The 24,400-nt window shown below is 36.1% G+C and overlaps 3 protein-coding genes across 4 annotated transcripts; 1 reads left to right on the top strand and 2 right to left on the bottom strand.

Moving 5' to 3' along the window:
• Positions 1-4,614: 4,614 nt before the first annotated feature.
• timmdc1 (translocase of inner mitochondrial membrane domain containing 1) lies at positions 4,615-12,095 on the bottom strand. Of its 2 annotated transcripts, XM_028011628.1 has the most exons (8): positions 11,824-12,095; positions 9,768-10,072; positions 8,699-8,864; positions 8,394-8,482; positions 7,449-7,516; positions 7,226-7,304; positions 5,145-5,255; positions 4,615-5,025 (listed from the first exon to the last, which is right to left on the bottom strand). In XM_028011628.1, exons 2-8 carry the CDS (start codon positions 10,019-10,021, stop codon positions 4,875-4,877), a joined length of 918 nt encoding a protein of 305 aa, XP_027867429.1. In that variant the 5' UTR covers positions 10,022-10,072; positions 11,824-12,095; the 3' UTR covers positions 4,615-4,874. The 2 variants fall into 2 exon arrangements, with proteins under 2 accessions (XP_027867429.1, XP_027867430.1); XM_028011629.1 differs by lacking the exons at positions 7,226-7,304; positions 7,449-7,516.
• Positions 12,096-13,051: 956 nt separating this feature from the next.
• Positions 13,052-17,391, bottom strand: poglut1 (protein O-glucosyltransferase 1). Its single transcript, XM_028009933.1, has 11 exons — positions 17,261-17,391; positions 16,486-16,576; positions 16,250-16,393; positions 16,018-16,153; positions 15,824-15,945; positions 14,882-14,941; positions 14,588-14,687; positions 14,451-14,509; positions 14,202-14,369; positions 14,054-14,110; positions 13,052-13,976 (listed from the first exon to the last, which is right to left on the bottom strand). The coding sequence occupies exons 1-11, from the start codon at positions 17,322-17,324 to the stop codon at positions 13,820-13,822; spliced, it is 1,158 nt and encodes a 385-aa protein (XP_027865734.1). The 5' UTR covers positions 17,325-17,391; the 3' UTR covers positions 13,052-13,819.
• Positions 17,392-18,259: 868 nt separating this feature from the next.
• LOC114140227 (calsequestrin-2-like) lies at positions 18,260-23,930 on the top strand. The gene is made up of 11 exons (XM_028009955.1): positions 18,260-18,612; positions 19,007-19,091; positions 19,170-19,270; positions 19,677-19,785; positions 20,746-20,819; positions 21,784-21,914; positions 21,979-22,024; positions 22,117-22,171; positions 23,142-23,242; positions 23,333-23,407; positions 23,478-23,930. Exons 1-11 carry the CDS (start codon positions 18,367-18,369, stop codon positions 23,685-23,687), a joined length of 1,233 nt encoding a protein of 410 aa, XP_027865756.1. The 5' UTR covers positions 18,260-18,366; the 3' UTR covers positions 23,688-23,930.
• Positions 23,931-24,400: the final 470 nt, after the last annotated feature.

Genomic DNA, 24,400 nt, shown 5'->3' with positions numbered 1-24,400 from the left:
CTCTCTGGCAGAAGCAGGAATCTTATTTCCCTGTAAATGAGTCCAAATGTGAACTGTATTTATTGTGGCTAAAGGATTCAACGTTTTGGTAATGCAAAGTTTTTTTACTTGGGATTTTGTGTGAGAGAATATAATTTATTATTTTTTTTAATTTCCCTTAACTGTTGACCGAGGAGAAGAAAATATTAAGAGTCCAAAGAAATTTAGCTAATTGTGTATTTCTCATTTATAGATCAACACAGTTTTTTATCTTCTGATCAAGTCTGTCACTATAAGCCAAACGTAGCAAACACAAGGTCCAGGGGCCAAATTCGGCCCCCAATAGGTGTTTATGTGACCCGTTAGACTCCATAGCGAAAGTGTTTTCGTTTTGGGCCAAAACAAGAACATGAATGCTCTTAAAGGGCCGGTTGTGATAAAATATGTTCACAAACTGCTAAAATATACATTATTTCTTAAAATTAAATATTATTGAACATCTTCTCAGTTCCTCTGGGATCTTTACAATAAAAAAATCTAAGTGTTTGATACTATAATATTTCAAATATTTGTGCTTATTTATTACGGTAAATTTGACTTTATTACTCGCTGTAGATCCTGGACTATAATCTGACATTTCTGACAATCGTACTTAGTAGAAGCATGAAATTATGTGTTGGCGCAAAAAAAGTTCAGGGATTTGTTGGACTGACTGATATAAAAGAAACCCAAACATTTCTATTTTCTCCATTTATTGTTTTTCTCTTTCTATCCAAAACTGGATGATAAAACTCTTCAGTTTGGTGTTTTGGTCTCAACTGAACCTTTATCTGAAGGACTGTTTTGTTTACAGAGAATTCATAATTCATTGTATTTATTGTTTTATTTAAAATATATTCCAGTTCCAATGTTAAATGTTCATAAGAATTTAAAGTTTATTTAGAATGTTTTCTTTCCTTATATTACCTGAAAATGATCTCAAACAACCATATTATTTATCATAACTTCTGGGAGAATGTATTGTCCTGCAAAATTTTATATTGTGAAACACCTGCCTGGAAAACCACGGGAAAATGTCTTTTTATAAGTGAAACAAAAAAAATCAATATTAACAATTATTTACTTAAAACAAGCTCCTGTTTATTTCTGAAAAGTTGCTTGTAAATTAGTTTTCTCTCATTTTAAATGTAATACAATGTTTGCAGTAGAAACTAAACAAAAATACTTGGTAAAATGTTTTTACAATGTAACATTTGATTTAGACGTTTCATTTTGTCCTGAGGAGGAACCACAGAATAATATATAGCCATTCTTACAAAAGGGACTTTTCATATTTTATTTTATATATGAAGCCTACAAAACTGTATTAGTTGAAAACATAAATGTTACCAGCACTCATGTAAAGGTTTTACCTTGTGTAGCACTATTTGATGTTTATAATGTAGCAGTACTTAAAGCACTGAAGGACTAAATAGCTTCTGACATCAGAAAACTAAATTCGTCTGCTGGAGCTGTCGTCAGAAATCAATAAAACAATACAAGAGAGTAACTGTTTTCAATACTATGTATTTTTTAAAGAAGAAAATTAAATAAACAATACAAAACATACATGGAAACCAAAATACAATAAATATATACACAATACTGCAGTTGATGTTCTAATGTGCACAGAGTCCTTCACTTTTCCCCGCTTGGTCAACACAGTGTCTGACCGACACACATTTAAAAGTCCATAGTTTGTTTATCCAGAAACTTTAAGGGAAAATGTCCAAGCGCAATTCAGCTCTGATGGAAAGGGTGAATAATGGGTAGTGTGTCTGTGTAATGAGAAGGAGGGGAAAGTTCATGGACCATCAAACTCCTACCAGACCAGTATGGAGTGAAATTCGGTTCTCCTGGCTCCAGCCAGATCTTAGAAGCTCGCCATCCTTTAACCCCAAAAAGGGGAAATCACCTGGCCTGTATTAAAATAAACAGGACCAGTCATTTACCAGCCTGCTAGTTAACTAGACTTGTTTCAGTTGTACACATAAATAAATGCAATTATATCTACAATCAATTATTTAAGACAAAGATATTTAACATTTATCACATCATCTTAAACACATATATTGCATTTAAAAGTTAGGTTGTGTGTTTGATGATCACACAATTTGGCTATCACCATCAATATGTCAAACAAACAAAACATTCATGTTCACTACTCACCAATTCCTTTTAAAGATCAGTGCATGGTAGCTTCATGGCTCCAAGCTCACTGGATATTCAGATCTACATGGTTTATATTGTGAGTTTTTTAAACAAAGTGCATACAAACAAAGAAAGAACCAATTGTTTGACAGCACAAACCTGCAGCTCCTTTGTCTCCAGCTCTCCCTCTCACAGCTGATTGGGAAAGCTGGAGCAGGCCTGAAAAACCTACTTCAGGTGCAGTGATTGGCTGATTGCACTGTGTGACTGACTGTCACTCTAACCAATGAAGTAGCAAAGGTGGGACTAAGGCAGTTTTTACCCTGGGTTACACTTGCTTACTTTGTAAGTTAGATAGGAACAAAGTGAGAACTAGCTCTAAGCTTGTGGCTCCATAGCAAATTCCTACTAAGATGGCTGCCACTTAAAAAGTTCCCAGAAGTGTGATGTCACGAGAGAATTATGTATTAAACCCCAGGTTTCCTTGACTACGGCCTTCAGGTCATCTGCATTGCTCCTGTTGATAATACTTCTATGGGGTTCAGGTCAGATCAATCAACCGATCAATCAATTAACTGAAAGGTTATTGTAGCAGCTCTTGGTATCTTGGGCAGTGTGGGCCTGCTAGGAAATTAAATCAGCATCTCCGTAAAGCTTTTCAGCAGAAGGAAGACTGAAGAACTCTGGGATGTCCTGGTAGATGTCCGAGTTGACTGTGGATTTCAGAAAACCCAGTGGACCAGAACCAGTAGATGATCCGGCACCCAGTCCGTCACCAACTGTGGAAACGTCACATTTGGCTTCAAAACTCTTAATGCGTCGACTCCAGCCTCAGTTAACTCCAGGTGAAGCCTCTTGGATGATGGCACACCTTCTTTTTTTTTAAACCACATTTTTTTTCTTCCACTCAACTTTCTATAATAAGGTGGATGTCAGCACTTTGTGAACAAGTAGCTTCTTTAGCAACAAACCTTTTCGACTGCTACAAGAGAAAAGCCATTGCTATCTATAATAACTCTTTGAAGAATCTGAATTAATTCGAGTTACATCAACATTTAATTTCCTTTTGGGATCAATAAAGTAGATTTGATTTTATTTTAAATCCCTGACTGTTCTGAAAATTACACATATTACAAATCCATCCATATAAGTCTTCAAATAAATGGGTTGTGTTGTAATAATTTATGTCCCAAGTCATAAAAACAGAATAAAGTTGGGATAAAATGGGATTTTCTATGCTTTTCACTGCATTAAAAGCATTTTAAGATTTGATACAAATTTTATACCAAAGGTACAAATTAATTCATTCATTAGAAAGCAAACGCATCTCTATTTAACCACATTAACAAGCAGTTAAATTAAAGCGATGCTCAAGTTCCAGAGAACCACCACCAGAGGGCGCTCATTGCTAATTTATCAACAATAACTACTCTTGCTACTTTTTGCAATTTTTCCCTCAAATGTTCTTCAAAATACGAGGTTTAAAATGAAATAGAGGTGGAAACTATGCAAAGAATCATGTTTTTTTTAAAACAACAGTAGTTTGTTAATTATTACTATAATCCTAAAAGACAAAAGAAGTGAATACAGGTTCCTATATGTAGGAGATGTAAATAAACAAATACCTGCTGTGTGAAGGATTTACGTCAACATCTCCATCCAGATGAAGCTTTAAACATCGGTCCGTCAGCTGCTGCCGCTGCATCCGGGGCCACAGCTGCTGATTAGTCGCATCTTGTTTACACCAGGGGCCGAAGATTTGTGTGACCTAGTTGCTAAAAAAGCCCAGGAGGGAAAGAAAAGCGAACTGCGAAAACATGAGTTTACAAAGGTTTTAAGACACGTAAGGAAAAGAAGAGACCAAACAAATGTTTCAGGAAAAGCTGCGTATTGTTTAAAAACAGTAATATGATGATTGATGAGCAAAATTTAATTAAAAAATATCAGAAATCTAAAAATGAGCTAATTTGACATTTAGAAGGCTGGACGATGTGGCTGACAAACACAACATTATTTATTAGCTTTTTGGTGTTAAATATCTAAAATACTGCCAAACTGTTGGTTGACATTTACTACTTTATCCACAGTTTTCACTTTGCATGAAGTTTTAAGCAGTTATGAGACGCAGTGACGCTGATCAAGAAGTTAGTAAGGAAAATATTTAAAATAAACAAGAAATTCCAAATATATTCCCAAATAGATTCTTGCTAATCAAAAGTTATGGCACACAGTTGTAGTAAAGATCAGAGTTTTGACTTTTACTGATCTAACACGAGGAGATTAAGGTACTAAAAGGTGATGCTATGCTTTCCAAATACATTAAAAGAAAGTTGAGTGGAAGGAAAACATGAAACGACTAATGTTTTGTGAAGCAAAGCCAGAGTTTCAAGTACAAACTTTAAGACCGTAAACTGTTGTACGTTTTACAAGTAAATAAGATTCTCACAATATTAAAAATAATTTATTAAGATGCAAAAGTAAATATATTCATTTACTTTGAAATCTTGTTGGACGTTTCTTAGTTATTAGTGATTAATTACACCAGTGTATGTAAAGGATTTTTAAACCATAATGTTCTTTTTTTTTTACATTGGACAGAGTTTTCCATGTTGATTCTTCAAATCCAGAGTCCAGGGAACCTTTGACCGCTTCACTGAGAACATGTCCAACGTTTAAAGAGTGGAAAATACCAGGAAGTGATTCGGCTACTGTGATTGGCTGCTTGAGTCTTTGTCGTCGTTGCGAGGTAAACCGAGCAGCTCCTCGATCTTCTCCTGGTCCATATTGGTTTCTTCTGGCCGAACGTTGACGTTCAAACTGTCGATCAGCTCATCGGTCAGCTGCAGGCGGGCCGACCTGATCGGGTCAACACAGAAAACACAGGCTTAAGGTTTCGTACGCATGTGAAGTCAACCTACTGGGCCACGCAAGAGTGAAAATCTTCATCCACTCTTATGTGTGAATATTTTCCTTACCATTCTGTGAGTTTGAGTTCGTAAAGCTCTCGTCGTTCTCGCCGTCTCCGCTCTCTAAAGGTTTCTCCTGTCAGAGACTGCAAGCCGATGATCATGGCACCTGCAGGAATCCTGTGGAGAGATGCCTTTTAATTAACATATGGTGAATAACGATATGGTGTGTTTGTAGAAAAAATAATAAAAGGAAACTCAGTGCTAAAAGGGCATAATTATGTATTTTCCAGCCACATTGTATCTTTTTATTTACATTGCATGCTTTTATGAAAATGTTATATATATGAAACATGACTTAAAAAATTTTTACTGCCCCTTTAAGAAACCTATTTTATTGTTTCCTTTCCGTTTAAACCAAAACAATGTAAAATCGCATATTAAAACAATGAATTTGAAATGAACATTTCATTATAAGAGCAAGTAAACACCCAGACTTCTCTTTTCTCCTCTCTTCCTTCTCCACCATGAATGTCGGGAGCTTTAAGCGGAGCTCTGGAGCGTGATGCGATGCAGTCGGCTACCTCCCATAAACTCCTCAGCCCCGTTTCCACCTCACCTACTTCACATCAAACGCTCCAGGTGGCTGCCCGCTCGGGCACAGAGAGCCGAGGACGCAGCAGGCCTGAGCCAACGCAACAATAACTACAAACAATCCATCCTCCGGTTAAACCTTTAATTCACAACCTGCTTCAACCTGAGTGAAGTCGGCAACAAAAATGTAAATCAGAAGACGGGAGTGAAGGAGGATACGCTAATGATGTCCATGTTGAGGGGGCAGATGATGCTTTGGCTGGCGTTTTTTACTCTAGTACCCAAAAAAATATGGCCAACTGCAGTGCAGATGAGTCCCTCTGGCAGCGGGAGCAGACATGGAGGCAAAGCTGCAGCTGGGCAGCAGAGGGCTGCCGAGGGGCGCAGCTGGCTGCCAGAGCGCCGTCTGCTCTCAAGCAAAAACTGTTCACAAGCGCGAGTGGAAATACGACAAGCAAGTACGGGGATGAAAACATTCGCTGCGTCTCCGTTACAAGAACAACACAGTTTTGCAGTTGCGGTGTTGCCATTAAATAAGAAATTACATTAAATGTGATACGTTATTAAAAACAGTTACATGAGATTTTCAGAGAAAACATTGAGGCGCTGGAGCGACAAGCGTTTTGGGGAAATTATAGTCGGCCATTTTACAGAAGAGCGCTGGATTCAACTCAACTTTTTATAAACCGCGACAAAAAGCCTCATAATCCAACAACTTCCTGTCGTCTTCTTTGTCGTTTCTGCCAGTAGTAACATCCTGCTGTTGATCACATGACTTGTGTGATGCAAAAAGAGTTTCAATCGCCGTTTTGTGAAATACATCTACTACGACACAGCTAAATTCTCAAAAACCTTTTAGAATAACAGAAAATAATACATTTTATTGATCTCAAGGGGAAATTGCATAATAGTGCAGAGAAGATTTAAGTTGCTCTGAGTTTTGCGTTGTAAAGTTTGGTTTTTGTGTTTTTTAGCACCAATTAGTGCACACAGAACAAATATTACTTTCCAACAAATTAGTGCAAAATAACCAGTAAGAGAATAAACAGAAATAAAATAAAACCAAAAAAAGGGAAAGAACACAAATTATGTCACAACAAAAACAATTAAATTACTTAACATAAGTGAGTTATATGTATGTGTGTATGTGTGCATATTTCCTCCAATTTTAGCAGTTATTTTTGATTTCCTTTATTATTTTCCAATTTTAATGTTCCTGGATCAACCTGGGGACACAGATATTTTGTATAGAAGTAAAAATGAGAGGGAGAGAGAGAATAAATAGATAAGTAAATAAATAAAAGAATATACCAGAAAAGAAGAATAAATAACTAAAAGTCTGATGATTTCCTGTGGTGCATTTTAGTAAAAGGAGTCTCAAATTTGATGTGTTTTCTTTAAGCAAATTCATTTTTTACAGTAAACGTAAACACAGCTACACGGTTTTCTTGCTGGTTGTTTGAGGAAACACATTTTTCACATCTACAGACTGAATTATTTGTCCTTTCTTCTTTGTGTCAAGTTAAAAACATTGTGAAACGGGAAGCGGCTCTAACCCCAGCATGGCTCCGATGACGCTCCCAGCCAGCAGGCCTCTCAGGCCCAGGTTCAGCCTGAAGAGGCCGACCGTGACAGCTGCACACAGAGAGAGAGTTTCATCATCAGTCACCGCTTCTTTTACTTAAACCCTCAGTGATGTAAAAACTGATTTCAATATGAAGTTATGCAACAGTGGACGGTTTTATTTTGACGTTAGATCAGATAAACGAAGCAAATCACCTCCAGCTGCAACGTAATTACTGACAGCGTCTTTGTTTCTGTACACAGACAGGCCGGTGCTGACGGAGCTAAAGCAGAGAGGAGTGAACAGAGTCACAAACTGAACACAAAATGTCTGTTATAACCCATCAGTTAGAAAGTTTTCCTCATTATTTATCACACATCATCTTGGTAAAGCATTTACAGCTCTTGGATTTTTCAATATTTTGTCGCAATACAACAAAAAATGCATTTAATTGTAATTTTAATGCAGCAGTTTTGCAGCAAAAGGGTGAAGTTTGTAGAAAAATTGCTTGCAAGTTTCATTACGATAAATTGTCCCAAAAGTTACAGCGATAAACGATGATATTGTCATTTTGATACTATTTTCAGATAATATAATGCTAAGTAAAACAGATTCTCAAAGATCAATAAGCTTTAGATTCTAATGAATATTTAACACTGGAACTGGAAAACATTTTAAATATCCAAAATAAATAAACAAAACAACAAATAAAATGAGTTATAAAGTATAAATCGTCTTTCAAAAAACGACCGAGACTAAAGCAGCAGACTGAAGAGTTTTATCACCCAGTTTTTAGAAAAAGAAAAAAAAAATAAATCATGCAATTGGAAATTATGGACATTATTCTAATTTATTATGCGATTAATTAATTTATCGCAACAGGCCTACTTTGTTTCATTTAGAGAAACAAATGTTTACAGATACTTTAATTGTTCTTGCTTGATTTTTTTATTTCAACCAGCAACCATTTGTTGTCTACATAATTAACATAATTGTTCTGTTTTCTCAATAAAATACATTGAAGTTTGCAAAAATAACTTTTTCGAGGTAGATTTTAATAAACACTGAAAAAGGAGAAGAATCCTGCAGGATTTAATTAAAAATCGATTTCCTTCTTTAAACCCTCAGGTGTTACGAAATGATCCACTTATTCTGCTCACCTGAACAAAGTGACTATAACAGAAACTCTCCAGCTCCATCTCCAGCCGTACCGTAGAAAACCTCGGATCGCTGCGTTGTGAGCGGAGCGCTAAGAGGAAACACAACAACGATGCTTTTATTTTTTACCCGTCAGTGCAAAAATCACAGATTATGACGTCTTAAAAATACACTTTCTTATTAATCTTGCAGCAATTTCCTGGCAAAATTATGTGGGGAAGTTGGGAAATTCATAAAATCTCCCCTAAAGTGTTTTTAGATGTTCAGATTATCAAAACCGATTAGTCAGGATGGTTCACACACTTACCACTGCTTCCACGCGACTCGTGTACAGCTCCGCCTGGCTGATCTGGATGTACCGCTGCCTGGCGAGGCGCGCGGCTGGCAGGCCGCCGTACAGGAAGCCGGTGAACGCTCCCAGAATGCCACACTTCATCACAGTGATCACCTCCTCTGGGGGTCTTTGCCTCTCACTACAATCAGAAAAGAAAAAATCGTCCAGAAATTAATCGATTCTTGAAATAATAATCAACTAGTTTAGTAATTGATTAATCGCTAAATAGAGTATAGAGACCTAAAGACACTACACATTCAGAACAGAAAACTTTAAAAAAATAAAATATATATATATTTTGCATTAAAGAGAAAAACATATTTGTCTGCAAATCCATTTTATCCAAGAAAACTTGGTTCAAATTCACTAAAAAATGTGGGCAATACTTAAAAAATGAGATGACATGTTTGTTTATTTACATCTTTTAATGTATTTCCAACATTCTTTAAAAGGATTAATGAAAAATCTGTAGCATGTGCCAATTTATTGCTCTCTGATTAATCGTCAGAATAATCAATAACCTTCCACCAGATTTCCCCAGAATCTTTTAAACTCAAAAAGTCAAATTTCTCCTCCATATTAAAAAAAAGAGTTGAAGAAAAGATAGAAGAAATCAAATAAGGAAGGAAAGGCAACATGCAGGATGCAAAAAAGCAGAAGGAAAGTTCAAAATAAAAATAGAGGGATGTAGGAAGAATGAAAAGAATAAAAGATACCAGAAAGGAAAGGAGGGCAAGACAGGAAGCAGAAAGAACATGAGAAACGAAGGAAGAAAGGAAATCTATGACTTAAATAGCATTAAAAAATGGTGGCAGCATCATGATAAGTGATTTTTAAAATAAGAGTTATAATCCTTATTTATTATAAACACAAAGTCTCTCTGTGTTTTTCTTAATAACCCAATATGTTCGGTAAGCTTCTTTGAAAACCCTGATGTGATTATTTTATGATTATGAATTCACAAAAAGAGTCCTGTCCATTTAAATAATGCTAACAGACAACAAAACCACAAAATAATCAAACAGAGTGAAAACAGACTGACTCTCGATCAAAGAGGTCCCTGATGCGCTGCCATCCCGTATCTGGAAATTCTGGCTTGCCGATGATCTTTGGCAGAAAACCGGCTGCAGGACTAGTGGAGGAGGAGGAGGAAGAGGAAGAGGAGGAGGAGGAGGAAGAGGAGGAGGGGGGCGTCTGCCCAGCAGCCACATCAGCTGCATCCACCCTGGGGAGCAGAAAGCAGAAGAAGCGAGGCATGGCGGTCTGGACGAGGCCCTGGAACGGGCCGGTGCTCATCAGGCCCCGGAGGCTGGAGTCTGTCTGAGCAGGATGAGGCTCGATCTCTGGCTGCAGCAGAACCAGAAACACTCAGTTACGCAACGAGAACGAGCTAAATGAGAGCAGAAAACATGAAAAATCTGCAATGTATCCAAGCCTACTGGCAGAAGTGGACAGTAAACGGATATTTTAGACATTAGCGCTTCTTAATGAAGCTTTAAAAATATGTGGTTCAACATTATTTGCTCCTTAGTGTGTGCTTACACAGAGAATAACATTACTCTCCCGCACATTTCTCCTAAAATATGATATTTTATGTTTCTCTATTGTATAAAATCCCAGCTAAATGCATTAAGGTTTGTGGTTGTAACTTGAAAACATAAAGGAAAACAAAATAAATAGTAAATAGTATAACAAATAGCTATTTTATTGCTTAAAATTTTAGATAAGCTAGTCAGAAAATTCGCTCTGTGCTAATAAATAAATAAATAAGTTAATTTCCATCAAAATTAAACATTTTTTAGATTAATTTCAAAATGTTTCTAGAAAAACAACAAAATTTCTTCAAATAGTTCAAAGCTTGAAACTATGAAATTTCCCAGTTTTTTTCTCAAAATGTATGATATTAAAAGTCTATGAGTTTTTTTCTAGCAAATGTTCAACTTTGGAAATTCAGAAATGTTTTTGTTTTTTCTTGACATTTTCCCAAATTAATCTCAAAATTTCTGAGCTTTTCCCTAGCAAATTTTCAACTTTTTAAATTCAGAAATGTCTGTTTTTACAAGAAACTTTTGGGGTTAATCTCAAAATGTGAGGGGTTTTTTCTAGCAGATTTTCAACTTTAGAAACTTGGAAATTTTGAAGGCTTTCGTATGTAAAAAAAAAAATTAAGATTAATGTGAAATTTTCTGATTTTTTTTCTAGCAAATGTTGCACTTTTCTAATTCAGAAATGTTAAAGTATTTTTTTTCTCAAGCAAATTTTCAACTTTTGAAACTCAGAAATTTGTAAGGTTTTTTTTTCCAAGCTAATTTTAAACTTTTGAAAATCAAAAATTTCCATGTTTTTAATAGAAAATTTCTGGGATTAATCTCAAAATTTGAGGGGTTTTTTGCTATCATAATTTCTACTTTAGAAACTCAGAAATTTTCAAGTTTTTTTTCCACTTTTCAAATTCAGAAATGTAACATTTTTCTTTAAGACACTTTTCTTCTTCCCAGCAGCTGTTAAATCTGTAACCATTACTGCTAGTAACAAACTCAAAAGGTCTTCACATCTTGCGGTTGTTACCAGGGTTACTCCTTAACTGCCCCAATTTCTTGTAATCTATTTATGGAAAAATACAGTTTGTACACTTCTTAAAATTTCACATTTCTCTTAGCATATAATATTTTATGAACTGTATAGTAATATTTTCTATAAATGGTAAGTTTACCTTTATTGTACAGTTTCTTATTATTTTACTTTACCTTAGTTTAAATATGAATGCTTTGGTTTACCTTCATCTCACCTGAATTTCCCCAATTTGGGACAATAAATTATTATATTTCTATTCCACCACTACATAAAAATGAACGGCTACAATTAAGAAAATAAATCCACTTTTACTCTAAATACATTTTAAATCTCATTTTGCTACTTCAGTATATTTCTACCTCTGTGTTTCTATTTAGCTACAGTAGCAGTTTCTAATCAACACCAGGTCAAACTGCTGCGCGAGAAAAATGCTACATTCTCCCGTATTGTAACGTAAAAACACAATTTGTCTTTACAACAAAAACATAAATGCTTTAATTCGTAACTTTTTATAAGACACTTACATAGTCTAGCCAATTGCGCTGCTAAGCTATCTGGGTGCTAGCTTCCCATTAGCTTCATCTATGAAGGTTGAGATGCGGCCGCGGAGGGATTCAGCAGCAGGAAAATGTGGGTCTTATTTACTGGAGACGCCCGGAAAACACGAACATGAATGACAGTGTTTCTCCTCTCACATGTGTCCTTCTGACGGTCATCGTCATCTCACATTGACTTTCTGAAAGCTCAACTACTACAGCAGCAAAACAACCTCTGACTCTGGCTCAAGAAACATGCAGTGACCGGAGAGCAGCGCCCCCTGGTGGCCGGAGTGTTAAATCCCTACCGCAGCAACAACCTTCATGCTAAAATATAAAATATTAGAATAGTTTGGTCTAGTTTTTAATTAAAATTTCTTACTAAACTTACAATTAAACAAAACTAACTTTTAAGCAAGATACAGAAACTTGCATTATGTAAATTATCCCTTTTTATTAATAAAGAAGCACCAGTTTCATTCCTTTATTTCACATCTTTCCCATATTATAAGAGCAATAATTGGCCAGTACTGATTTTGTAATAAATATTGAGGAATTGACTTAAAACAATCTCCTATATCTTTCTGAAAAGTTAGCTTTGAGTGAGTTTTTCTTTCTACTTCAAGTGTATTAAGATATCTAGATAAAAATTCTCTGTAAGATATTGTGTTTTTTCAGTTTAAGTTTACAACATCCTGTTTAAATAATTGAGTTTATTCACTAAAAACACATCATGAGAAAAAACATTGGCCATTTGACTAATTTTTACATATTCAATAAAGCTCTGGACAGCACTTTAAAATGTTTTAGTCATGATACAACTTTCAAAACAGAGGATGGGAAAGTATATTTTAAGTGGTTGCAGATTGGTTGAAATTTTATTTTGCCTAAAAAATAAATAAAACAAATAACACGCAAAGTGAAATGAAAAGTGATTTTTGACACCAATCTAAAAAGAAATAAAAGAAGCAAAGTCAGGTTGAAAGTTGTTTTTCATATTTTATTGTAATGAAAGAAACTTTGAAGCCAACCATGATTATGTTCAGACCATAATCAGAGCATCTTTAGTGATTTCTGATCACATCCATCCATCCATCCATTTTCTGTTCACCCTTGTCCCTAATGGGGTCGGGAGGGTTGCTGGTGCCCATCTCCAGCTACGTTCCGGGCGAGAGGCGGGGCACACCCTGGACAGGTCGCCAGTCTGTCGCAGGGCGATTTCTGATCACAAATTAGCCATAATGTAAAACAAATTCACAAACTAATTAACCTAACGTGTGTTTAGCTGACAGGACAGTACGAATACTACAACATATTCAGTAAAATCCTGGTAAACACCAACCCTGATACTGTTTATTATTTAAAAAAAAACCTAAAATGTTATAAAAAATGCCAATATGGAAACTATTGGTATCTTTTGACACTTTGTGAAAAAGGAAACACTATTCTTCAAGTTCTAAAAACCTGCCAAAAATAGCAGTTAGATTCATTTTAAAAAATCATCAACAGTTTGCTTGAAATCTTTCATTTTTCCACATTTTCACATTTTTGATTACAAGACAGACACTGAAGATCACGACAATGTGAATCCTGGTGGTGGCAGCATTATGCTGATAATTGCTTGAGAAACCTCGTTGAGATCAAGTACTTCCTGTTTACAGTTGCTTTTTTCGTCTCTAAACTGTGTTTTCATTTTTATTTTTTTATTTTTGAGCTGTTGTTGCAGAAATAGGCTGCACAAATAAACTTGATTTAAAAATTTAGAAATAGAAAACAGAAAATTATCTCAAATATACTGTAGATGTGCAAGCCCTCTACTGGCCGTTTAGGGAACTGTCTATAAAATACATGAAAGATCTGGACCAAGTTTTGAAACTGTGATTTTGTCCCACAAAAATGAGAATCAATACAAATAAACAATTCAATAAAAATTCGTACCACAGAAAATACAATCATAATTGTTGATTCTCCTTCGTATCAGAGTTTAAAGCTCCGTTTTGATGGATTTCTGGACAATCTGTTTGTAGTTGCTCCTCCGTTTGGGTTTGTAGGTGAGCAGCTGGCTGAACTCGGTCAGGAGTTTCTCCCAGTAACACGTGATTTCTCGCATTTGAAGGTGGTTCAGGATGAACTCCTGACCTCTGTGAGGAGAAAAGTTGCTCAATATACGTATTTCCTTAATTAGACCCACATGTAATTATCAAACATTTTCAGTTACCTGGAGGCGATATCTTGTGCGACAGAATCGTTTTCTTTGACAAACTGAAGCAGCTCTCTGCAAACACAGGATGTGACATCACTATTAAAGAGAGTTTTACTGTATTTGTGTCTCTTTCCCCAATAATATGTATAAAATAACAAAGTACCTAACGTCAGATAAGTCCTGTTTGACCGGGACGAAGTGGACCCAGGGTTTGAGCTGAGGGTAGAAAAACTCCTGCCAGTCGTCGCCCACATGAAACACCAACGAGCCGCAGAGGAAGAGATGTTTGAGGCGAAAACTCGCCGCCACACCCCGGAAGTTAAATAAATATCTAGCAGAAAACACCAAACCGTCCATTCAGACAATTATTTCAGTGATTGTACCGTTTATGCTCTTAAAAAAAGATGCTTACTTGTATTTACAGTGATCTACCAGAGGGATTTCTTTAGCTGGAGGTCTGCCGAGTGTGTCCTAAAACACAGAAAACTAAAGGGTAAACAGCAGATCTTAACGCAGAGGCATCGGATTCGGTGTGGCTGCGTGTCGGACCTTTTCGGACCTCCAGGCCTGGTTCTTGGTGTACTCAGCATCCACCAGATCTGGAGCTTCTCTGGACAGAAGGATTAGTGGGTCGCGCTCAGCGCTGGTTCTACAGAAAGAAAAAAACAAAACACAAGATGACTTGGACATCTTTTCTTTCCATGTTGAAATCACAAACTTCCTTGGATTTTATTTTGCAAAGACAAACACAAATTTGTTCTGGATACATTCAAACACGTTTTAAATTTAAGCTCCTGAAAAAACCATCAAGCATCCTGGATGGAGAAAGCAAATATTCCTTACCTGGAGCCTCTGAAGAATCCTCTGGTCTCTTTCTTCTCCCAAGGCCACTGAGCTGCAGACCTAAAGGTCAGAATTACGTTTCGTGTCGCATCTCAGGAAAATGAACAAACAACACACAGTTTGCTTCCAAAAACACCAAAATTATTCTGCAGCTGGTCTCATTTCCCTATGATTTTTAAGTAAGCACATTACTGACACCTAGTGGCCGATTTGAGACACAACCAATCTCAAGGAACTTAAAATAAATTAAAATATCATTTATATTTAATGTATTTTAAGTACGAAAATTAACGTCAATAGACCTGATATGACTTTTTCTTTTTGCTTGTGATAAATTGTCCCAGAAGTTTTTTCAATTGTTGTTTTGAGACAATTTTTAAGAAAGATAATGTTAATAATGAAAGAACGCATATTCAAAGAACAATAAACTTTAAATTCTAATCAACATTTAACTCTGGAACTGGAAAAAAAATTTAAATATCCAAAATAAATAAATAAAACAACAAATAAAATTAATTATGAAGTCACTGTAAACAAAATTGTCCTTTAAAAAAAGGTCTAGTTGAGACCAAAGCAGCAGATTCAAGACTTTTATCATCCAGGTTTTGGTAGAGAAAGAAAAACAACAAATCATAAAAATGGAAATTATTGAGCCCTTTTTAAATGATCATGAATAAATGAGCGAGTGTTGTGTGAATTATATTTACCTTTTATCATTTCATGTGTTTAATTAATTTATTGTTTAAATTCAGCAGGACTCCAAAGACATTTTGCTGTCTTTTTTGCCCAAAATAGTTTTAGTTTTTTGTATATTTACGAGCTTGAACAGGTCTAAGAGTAAAACCGCATTTGCAAGGTTTGCTTTTTTGATAGACTAACAAAACAATCATAAACTTCTTTATATTAAGTTTAATATTCAAAATAAAAGGTGTTTTATCGTACTTTTTCAGATCATCTCTCATCAGATCCCATCTGCCCAGTCCGGTGGGGTATATGGGCCACACGGCGGGCCCGCCTTCCCAAAACGTCCACGCCGGATACATGATGTCCAGATAGTCTGGCGTCTAAAAACAAAACATGTTTAACTCACAAACGCTTCAGCGTCTTCAAACCACAAACACTGGCCAGATACTGACCTTACTGAACGAGAAGACGGGCAGAATCGGTTGCACCCAGTTGGGCACCTGAGGGTAATCTCTCACATTCACCACCATCTCCAAGTCAGGCAACCTGTCCACAACCTCCAGGATGAAATGCTCCACTCCACTGCACCTAAAAAACACAAGAAACCAGATTTAGGAAAGTTTTCACATTAATAAAACCCTAAAACACAGTATTTATGTAAATAAACAAACACTTTTCATGCACCTTGCAGGGAACATGCAGTTGTGCTCTCGGTACAGCTTGTGTCCGATGACCTGGTAGTGGGTGCCCACACCTTTCTGAACCGTGGTTGCCATGACATCCTGAGAGATTCCCCTTTCAAAAGGCTTCAGGTCATGATGGAGGACACTGAGGTACAAGTTAGGGGAAAAAAGGAAACACACCACATATTTTATATATTTCCCTTATTTATAAATCTATATTCTATTGATGTTACTCACCCAAGATGGCAGCTGCAGTTAACAGGGTTACATGTTTTGTATCCTTTAACAGCTTCTGAGACCTTTTCTTGTATTTCCTTCCACCTGTTTTCTAAAAAAAAAAAAACAGAAATTTGAGGCCGATGTTGTCAGTTTACACTTTAACTTTTGTATTCTTGTTCCGTGATTTCCCAGTTTGCCACGTTACATTACCTGAGTCAACTAAGGAAAAATGTTTAAACCAGCCACCACAGTAAAACTTTATAATAGTCAAAGATATGTTCTCAAACTGCTAATATTTTTCATTTCTACACTTTGAACTAATTTCAAAAGAGAGAAATATGAGCAGAGTCAGAGAGAAGCACAAATAATATATGCTAATAGTAGCTATCAAAATAGAAACTCAGATTGTTCTAGATGTAAAAACGGAACCTTTAAATTTTTCCTCATTTAAAATACAGATTTTCAGGACAGACTTTTTTTCTATTCTACAATAAATCCAGTTTGAATGAAAAGTAAATTAAAATCAACAGACCTCGATGTATCAAATATATTCAGAACCTTCCCACATGTTAAGTAAATACTACAAAGTAATAAAGGTAAATTTATAGTGGAAATACTTGCTGCAAACTTAGCAACAAAGTTGCTCGAACAGCTAGCTTCCAGGCAGCTAGCTTCCTATGCTAATTGATCGATGACTCCGTGATCAAAAGTTATCGCGAGGCGCCGCAGCGAGATTAAATGAGACTGTCCAAACCTTTTCTCTGTCTTTACGGTAACTTTAAATGCGTCTTACCAGCCGAACAGAAGCCGTAAACCTGAAGCAGCAACAGAAAGCCTCTCAGAAACCAGCGCTCCATTTCCCGCTATCCTCCAGCTCTGTCTGAGAACAAAGCAGCAATCTGCGCTCTGTTAGTTCTGCCTGAGTACGGTCACTATGGTAACGCGCACTGGAAGAAGGAAGCTTTAAAGGGACATACCCACATTATTCACTATGCCGATGCATGAATTATATGGAGGGTCAGAAGTGACAAAATAAAACAAATACACCATTTAGACATTTCTTTTAAGCAAAATTTTATTTTTATTTGGGTTTTAATCTCTTTAATTCATTTATTTTTAATCCACTGCAATTCCTTGTTTTGTTTTTGCTCTTTAAGATCTAAAGATATAAATAAAATCTATTATTATTAAATCACTCAATTATTAAATAAACAAATGTTAGAATTTATTTTTTATAGACAATTTATATTAATTTAATCCCTTTTAAGCCTCTGTAGATTTAAATGACACCTTTTTCACCTGTTCACTTCAGATTTATTCAAGTCCTGAATGTTGGTTTCCCGAATTAAAAGAAAAACAAAAAAATGTAATAAAGTAAAAGAGAATAAGGTGTGCTAAAAAAAGAAAGATCTAAATTGGCGATAGGAAGAGTACAGCAATTAACATCATCAGTCTACAGTTACCAGTAATATATGAAACAAATGAAAACGGAAAGCAGTATTACCATATATTCTAAAAATAAAACAAGCTATTTCCTCTCCTTTATTTTTACCATTCTTCCATAAAATAGTTTTGTGGACTTCACAATCAGGCGTCCTTTGTGTTAAAAATTATGAAAAGGGATTTATAAATGTTTTCCTTATGTTAAATGTATAAGAACATCACTGCTCTAATGGCTGACAAATTATTAATACAATATGTATGTCAGGTGAATCTTCTGTAAATGAGTTCAGTCAAATCAGCTTTCTAGTGAGGATGGGGAAAAGGAAATCCTCCTGAGATCTGGACTGGAATGAGGTGAGGAAGAGGAGGAGACATAGGACAAAAAGAGAAGAAGAGCTGGAGCTACAGAGAAGCGAAAAAATTAAACGTTTTTATTCAACTAAACATCATTCAGCGATGAAGCACATCCTGCTGGCCGTTCTTTGGTCCGGCCTCAGCCTCCGACTGGTTCTGCACAGCAGAGCCGAGGAAGGTCTGGAGTTCCCGAACTTTGACGGGAAGGATCGGGTTCTGGACATTAACGAGCGCAACTACAAGAAGGCCCTGAAGAGGTACGACCTGCTGTGCCTGTTCTTCCACGAGCCGGTGCCGAACAACAAGGGCCTGCAGAAACGCTTCCAGATGACGGAGCTGGTGCTGGAGGTGAGGCAGAGAATTCATGTTATTTACAGTTTTATTTATTTATTTTGGATTTTTAAAATGTCTTCCAGTGTTAAATACTGATCTGAATTTAAAGTTTATTGATTTTTGCATTATTAGCGTTATATTACTTAAAAATAAAACAGCTGAAACCAAAATGTGACTTTATCCTTGTGTTTGTCTGCTTTCGTATAACCTGAAGAAATTCTTTTAATATTGTCAACTTGATTAATTCACTAATTGTTTTTTTTTTTTAACTTAAACGTATTATGTGATCTCCGGTGGATTGAACACATTCAGTTGTTGTTTCTGCGTCATTTTATTAATTACAATCGTTCTTAAAACCATTTAAAAATTCACATTTTATTTGCTGATTCTTTTTGCTCCGACTCTCCAGCTCACAGCTCAAGTCCTGGAGAATAGGGACATTGGTTTTGGGATGGTGGACTCCCAGAAAGACGCCAAAGTAGCAAACAAACTGGGTACGGCTTAGCATCTAACACTGATGATAATGATTATCATTGATTATGTGGCTAAATAATGCCCTTGGTCCCCATCAGGTCTGCAGGAAGTCGGAAGTGTTTATGTGTTTAAGGACGACCGCGTCATTGAGTTCGACGGGGAGCTTTCAGCAGACACCTTAGTGGAATTTCTATTGGATGTAAGTGGGAAAATACGGCAGTTATCTCACGATTAGTCCATGAAAACACAACTTTTTTGCTTCCTAATATAAAATAACAGATCTAAGTAGTTTAATTTACACTCAACTTACGTTGAAAGGGTTGTGAAACCGAACTACAGAAGTTTTAAACAATTCATTCCTTACTTAAAGGACGTTAAAGAAAACGTTGCTGTCCAAATCACAAAAATTCTAAATGACATTTTAATGTGTTTTATTGGGATATTATAAACATAAATACGTAAATAACTGTTGGATTTTCAATAATTAATGCACATTTTCCATTTGGTTGAGTTTCCAGAAAAGAATCTCGCATCATGATGCTGCCACCACCATGTTTAGTATTCAGACCATATTTGGACTGAAAACTGTCACACTTTGCTTCCAGGTTCTGGAGGATCCGGTGGAGATCATCAACAACGCCATGGAGCTGCGGGCCTTCGAGAGGATGGAGGAGGACATCCGCCTCATCGGCTACTTCAGAGGAGAGGACTCCTGTCAGTCCGTCTAAACTCTGAGAAAATTCACGTTTTAAATGACGTATTTAAAGCTGCAGCTCGTACCTTTTACTTGTTCAAACGGTCGCCTTGTTATGTCTCCTTGAGCTGCAACACCCGATCAAAAACAACCAATCAGAGCTAGGAGGCGGGGCTTAACGCTCCCAATCAACATTGTGCTAAATGTGCTTAAAGTTGTTAAAGTTTAATCAGTTTTTTATTGATTTGGACAAATTTATTTTCCTAATTTTGTTATTTTTTTGTTACTTATGTGAACTATTGTCATTTTTGGTCCTTAAAATACCAAAAATTTCCACTTTACTTTATATTTTTGGTCGCCTGATGATGTAATTTTTAAATTTTAAATGACTGATAGTTTGATTAGTTACTCAGAACTTGAGCAGACGTTTTACACGAGTAATTTCTACTATTACTTTTTACTTTTACTTGAATAAAAGCATGTTGAAGTAGTTCTAGTCTTATCCAAGTACAATTTTTGGGAACTTTATATGGTGACAGATTTAATCAATATATATATATATTTAAATATTTTGTATAAAACTAGCATCCTGCAGGTTGAGTGGGTTAAAAAAAGTAGCCAGCGTCTCATTGGTGCCCCAGTGAGCCGCTGAGATGCTAATGGATCCAGAGGCTAATGATGCTACATCACCATGAAGCCTGTTAAAGAGAAACCTGATTCCAGACATTCTCACTTCGTCCCAGGAGACGCTTTTAATAGCGCCCAGCTTTTCATGTAGTAGGTCAAACTGCAATTATAGTCAAAAAAAGAAGAGAGAGACAAATGATCCTGGCACAGATTTTTATTAAACCCCGAAATTTAGAAAACTGAGCAAAGATGAAGCGGTTTGCTACTTTCTTCCCACATCAAGGCTTCTTTTAGTTATGCTTCTATTATTTATTCTTAGCTAATTAATTTTTCTCTGTTACTTGTTTTGCCAGACTACAAAGCTTTCCAGGAAGCTTCAGAGAGATTTCAACCTTACATCAAGTTCTTTGCAACATTCGATAAATCTGTAAGTAATAATAGTGCCGTTCTTTCCCTCTGTGGATTTTTAAAATTAATTCTTTGATCTTTTTTTTGTTGCACTGAAATGTTTCAGATTTACAAATTTAAACTGAGACAAAATAGCAGAAGTAAGCGAAAAATGTAGCAGAACAGAGTAAATATTGTTTTTCTAGTATGATAACCCTGGATAAAAAGAGCCGCAATTTACCAATAAAATTTATTTTTAATTACCAGTAATCACTAATTACCTTGGAGTTAAAATGTTTAATATTTCTTATTCTTCTTTACATTACTGCTGTGTTCCTCTCATGCTACAGCCAGCATTTCTGTGTTCCAGATCTATGTTGATTTAGTGGGATTGCTCATTTCTTTGTTCAGGAACCAAACAAGCAACTGTTAGCAATAGTACATTATTTCTTCTAACAGAAACCTAGCTTGCTTTGACAACGACTAGAACAAAATAATTCAATAATATCTTACTGCAGATGCAGTACCTAAACTTAGCCTTAACCTAATGGCTAAAGTTAGAGCTAGTGATGTGAGTGAAGGCCTGGAAAAACAAAACAAAACAAAAAAAAACTGCTGGATGTTCAACTTCTCAAAAAGAATTAGATTATTAGCACCTTTAAGGCTAATCAAACATGTAGCAACAACTCAAAAGTCAATTTGTCTTTTAAAGTTGAAGTTAAAACCTTATAATAATCTTATTCCAGTGGATTTAAAGTAGCTTCAGCAGTTGCAACTTACCCATTTTTGTTACCTGTTTTCGCTAGCTTTTTTAAGACTCCCTTTTATGCCAGCTGCTTTAATTGTTTATTGAAGAATTAAGATGTAAATGTACATTCAATTGTCTCCACAAAAATATTTATGGGGTTTTAGTACAGTAGAATGAAAAATATTCGCAATTAACATATTTAACGCATTAGAAGAACTTCTAATCGTATTACATTGACAGCATTGCGTTGCTCTAGGTTGCCAAACATCTCTCCCTAAAGATGAATGAAGTGAATTTCTACGAACCGTTCATGGAGGAGCCGGCCATCTTGCCTGGGAGACCTCTGTCTGAGCTGGACATCGTTGAGTTTGTCAACCAACACAGGAGGTAAGTTCTGTAGAGGTCAGAGTTCAGACGAAGTAAAGCGTGACTTACAGTGTTATCGCAACAGGGCTACACTGAGGAAGCTGCGGGCAGAGAATATGTTTGAGATTTGGGTGAGCAATGAAATATTTGGTATTTAAACGAACTTTTTTGTCTATTATAGCAGCCTCAGTTGATGTAAAACGTTTTTACTTCTGTTCTCTAGGAGGACGATATGGACGGGATACATATTGTTGCCTTCGCCGAGGAGGAAGATCCAGGTCCGTATTCATCTATTCAAAGATTTGTACTGTTTCAAACTGCACAGGGTTGTGGGAAAAAGTTTTTTTCATCACACTTTATAAAATCGCTAAATTTGGCTTTCAAATGTTGATTGATCCTGGCATCAGGTGAAAAAAAATGTATTAAGCACATAACTAATTAGCCTCAAATAGACCTAATTACTGCCAGAACTCTAAAACCAATAAACAATATCCACAAGACCTGTATGACAACACGAAGTAGGCTGAAAGAGCTCAAAAGGCAACTAATTTTGCTCCAATCTCTAGTAGCTGCGTTTCCTTTGATCACATAATTTCATCAATTTAAATTACGATAATAAATTTGTTTAATGAAAACACGTCAATTTAAAAAGGGCTTTTTTCATGAAAAGACAGTTTGTCATCTGTCTCAAAATTAGTGTAATTTAGAAAACTGCAAAGGAATTATTTTGCGCCATGTGATCAACAACTGGATGTTACTACTGGCAGAAACGATGAAGAACACAACAGGAAGTGGTTGTATAATCATGGCGAATCATGTTTTTAATGACTTATCATGTGAACAAACTTATTCATATGTAACTTTAATTACGTTTTGTATTTAATAGAAACACTACCATTGTGAAATTATGTTTTTTAACGTTTGTAGAATGGCAAGAAAGTTTTTCGCACGTTTATAATGAAAACTATCTATCAGTTTAGAAAGCATTACAAAGGAATTTTTAAGGCTTCAGAACTACATAGCTCATCAAGGTCCAAACTTATTTGCTATACAAAAATCTTAAACATGCCAGTTATGTTTAAAAATCATCTAATATGGCCAAATTAAAACATTTCTGCAATGAAGAGTGAAACAAAATTCCTCCACAGCGAGGCAAAGTTTGTGTTTTATCCCTTACATATTTTTGTAAAAGTTTAAAGTCTTGAGTTGTGTATCTTTTTCCTTGTAAAATGAGCTTCATTTCTTCAGATGGCTACGAGTTCCTGGAGATCCTGAAAGACGTGGCGAGAGACAACACCAACAATCCGGAGCTGAGTATCGTCTGGATCGATCCTGACGACTTTCCTCTGGTTCTGCCTCACCATCGCATTTCCTCTCCTCCACAAAAACCCTAAAGTACGTGAAATAAAACATAAACCTGACATGTGTTGTCCCTACAGCTGACCACTTACTGGGAAAAAACCTTCAAGTTGGATCTGTTCAGGCCCCAGATCGGCGTAGTAAACGTCACAGACGTAAGCAACGCTCAGGTTAGAACGACTGAAAATGTTGACGTTTAGTAAGACGGCGTGGCCTTTGTTGCAGGCGGACAGCGTTTGGCTGGATATGTCCAACGACGAGGACCTGCCCACGGCGGAGGAGCTGGAGGACTGGATCGAGGACGTCCTGTCCGGCAGGGTGAACACCGAAGACGACGACGAATTCGCCGATGAGCGGGAAGACGAGGTCTACGTCTCAGAAGACGGCGACGGAAATCCGGAAGACGAGAACGACGGAGATGATAGAGACTATTAGCCTGCAAGAGTTAAAGTTTGGGTTCAATCGTTAAAGAAACATTTAAGGTAGTGGCTTTATTAAATATGTAGATGGTAGATGCCTGAAGCTGTAGTTCTTCTTCTGATTAATTCCTCTTTGTTACTTAAAGGACAAAAATTTCTTTGTGCAACAAATGAAAACAAGTTTTAGAAGAATAAAAGAAATGACGTACCGAGCCTGTGTATATTTATCTCTAACCAATAAATATCGTTCTTCAATGAATGACATTTCATGAATTTATACCACCTAGCACCACTTAAAACTGAGCCCCATTTAGTCGGATTCCCCTAAGTAAAAACCGAAACATCCAATCTGTTTCAAAAGTAATCATTAATAAATCGACTCCAATCACATCAAACTCTTAATATTTCCTTGGAAACGACCAAAATAAAAGAGAAAATCTCCTATTTTCTTGATGTGCTGACCGTTCAGTTAGCTTTAAAACCACAAATGAACGTTTAGTTAACTCTCACGCCACTCGAGTTATCTACTAGCATTGAAATTCAGATCAGGAACTTCTGATTTATTTCTATGTTAAAATAGTTTCAGATCAATTAAGAACCTGTGACAAGATTATGCTGAAATAATTAGGAAACAATTTGTTTTATGCAATGTTAGCTAACAAGGGCTGAATTTACGTAAATGCATGCCACACTTTTTAGATTGTCAAGCACAAAAAATAATTTCTGAAG

The sequence above is a fragment of the Xiphophorus couchianus genome, chromosome 24 (genome assembly GCF_001444195.1).
Source record: "Xiphophorus couchianus chromosome 24, X_couchianus-1.0, whole genome shotgun sequence".
Taxonomy (NCBI): domain Eukaryota; kingdom Metazoa; phylum Chordata; class Actinopteri; order Cyprinodontiformes; family Poeciliidae; genus Xiphophorus; species Xiphophorus couchianus.
This window is presented reverse-complemented; position numbering and strand designations above follow the sequence as displayed.

Bases quoted from the DNA above. Each gene is read 5' to 3' on its own strand.
- timmdc1 (XM_028011628.1), bottom strand. From the start codon at position 10,021: ATGAGCACCGGCCCGTTCCAGGGCCTCGTCCAGACCGCCATGCCTCGC. The intron at 5,256-7,225 runs GTTAGAGCCGCT...ATCTCTCCACAG, and splicing joins GTCATCGGAGCCATGCTGGG to GATTCCTGCAGGTGCCATGA. The intron at 5,026-5,144 runs GTAAGGAAAATA...TGACCCGATCAG, and splicing joins GAACTCAAACTCACAGAATG to GTCGGCCCGCCTGCAGCTGA.
- poglut1 (XM_028009933.1), bottom strand. From the start codon at position 17,324: ATGGAGCGCTGGTTTCTGAGAGGCTTTCTGTTGCTGCTTCAGGTTTAC. The intron at 16,394-16,485 runs GTGAGTAACATC...CTTGTACCTCAG, and splicing joins AACTGCAGCTGCCATCTTGG to TGTCCTCCATCATGACCTGA. The intron at 13,977-14,053 runs GTAACTGAAAAT...TTCTCCTCACAG, and splicing joins GCACAAGATATCGCCTCCAG to AGGTCAGGAGTTCATCCTGA.
- LOC114140227 (XM_028009955.1), top strand. From the start codon at position 18,367: ATGAAGCACATCCTGCTGGCCGTTCTTTGGTCCGGCCTCAGCCTCCGA. The intron at 22,172-23,141 runs GTCCGTATTCAT...TCATTTCTTCAG, and splicing joins CGCCGAGGAGGAAGATCCAG to ATGGCTACGAGTTCCTGGAG. The intron at 23,408-23,477 runs GTAAGCAACGCT...CCTTTGTTGCAG, and splicing joins GCGTAGTAAACGTCACAGAC to GCGGACAGCGTTTGGCTGGA.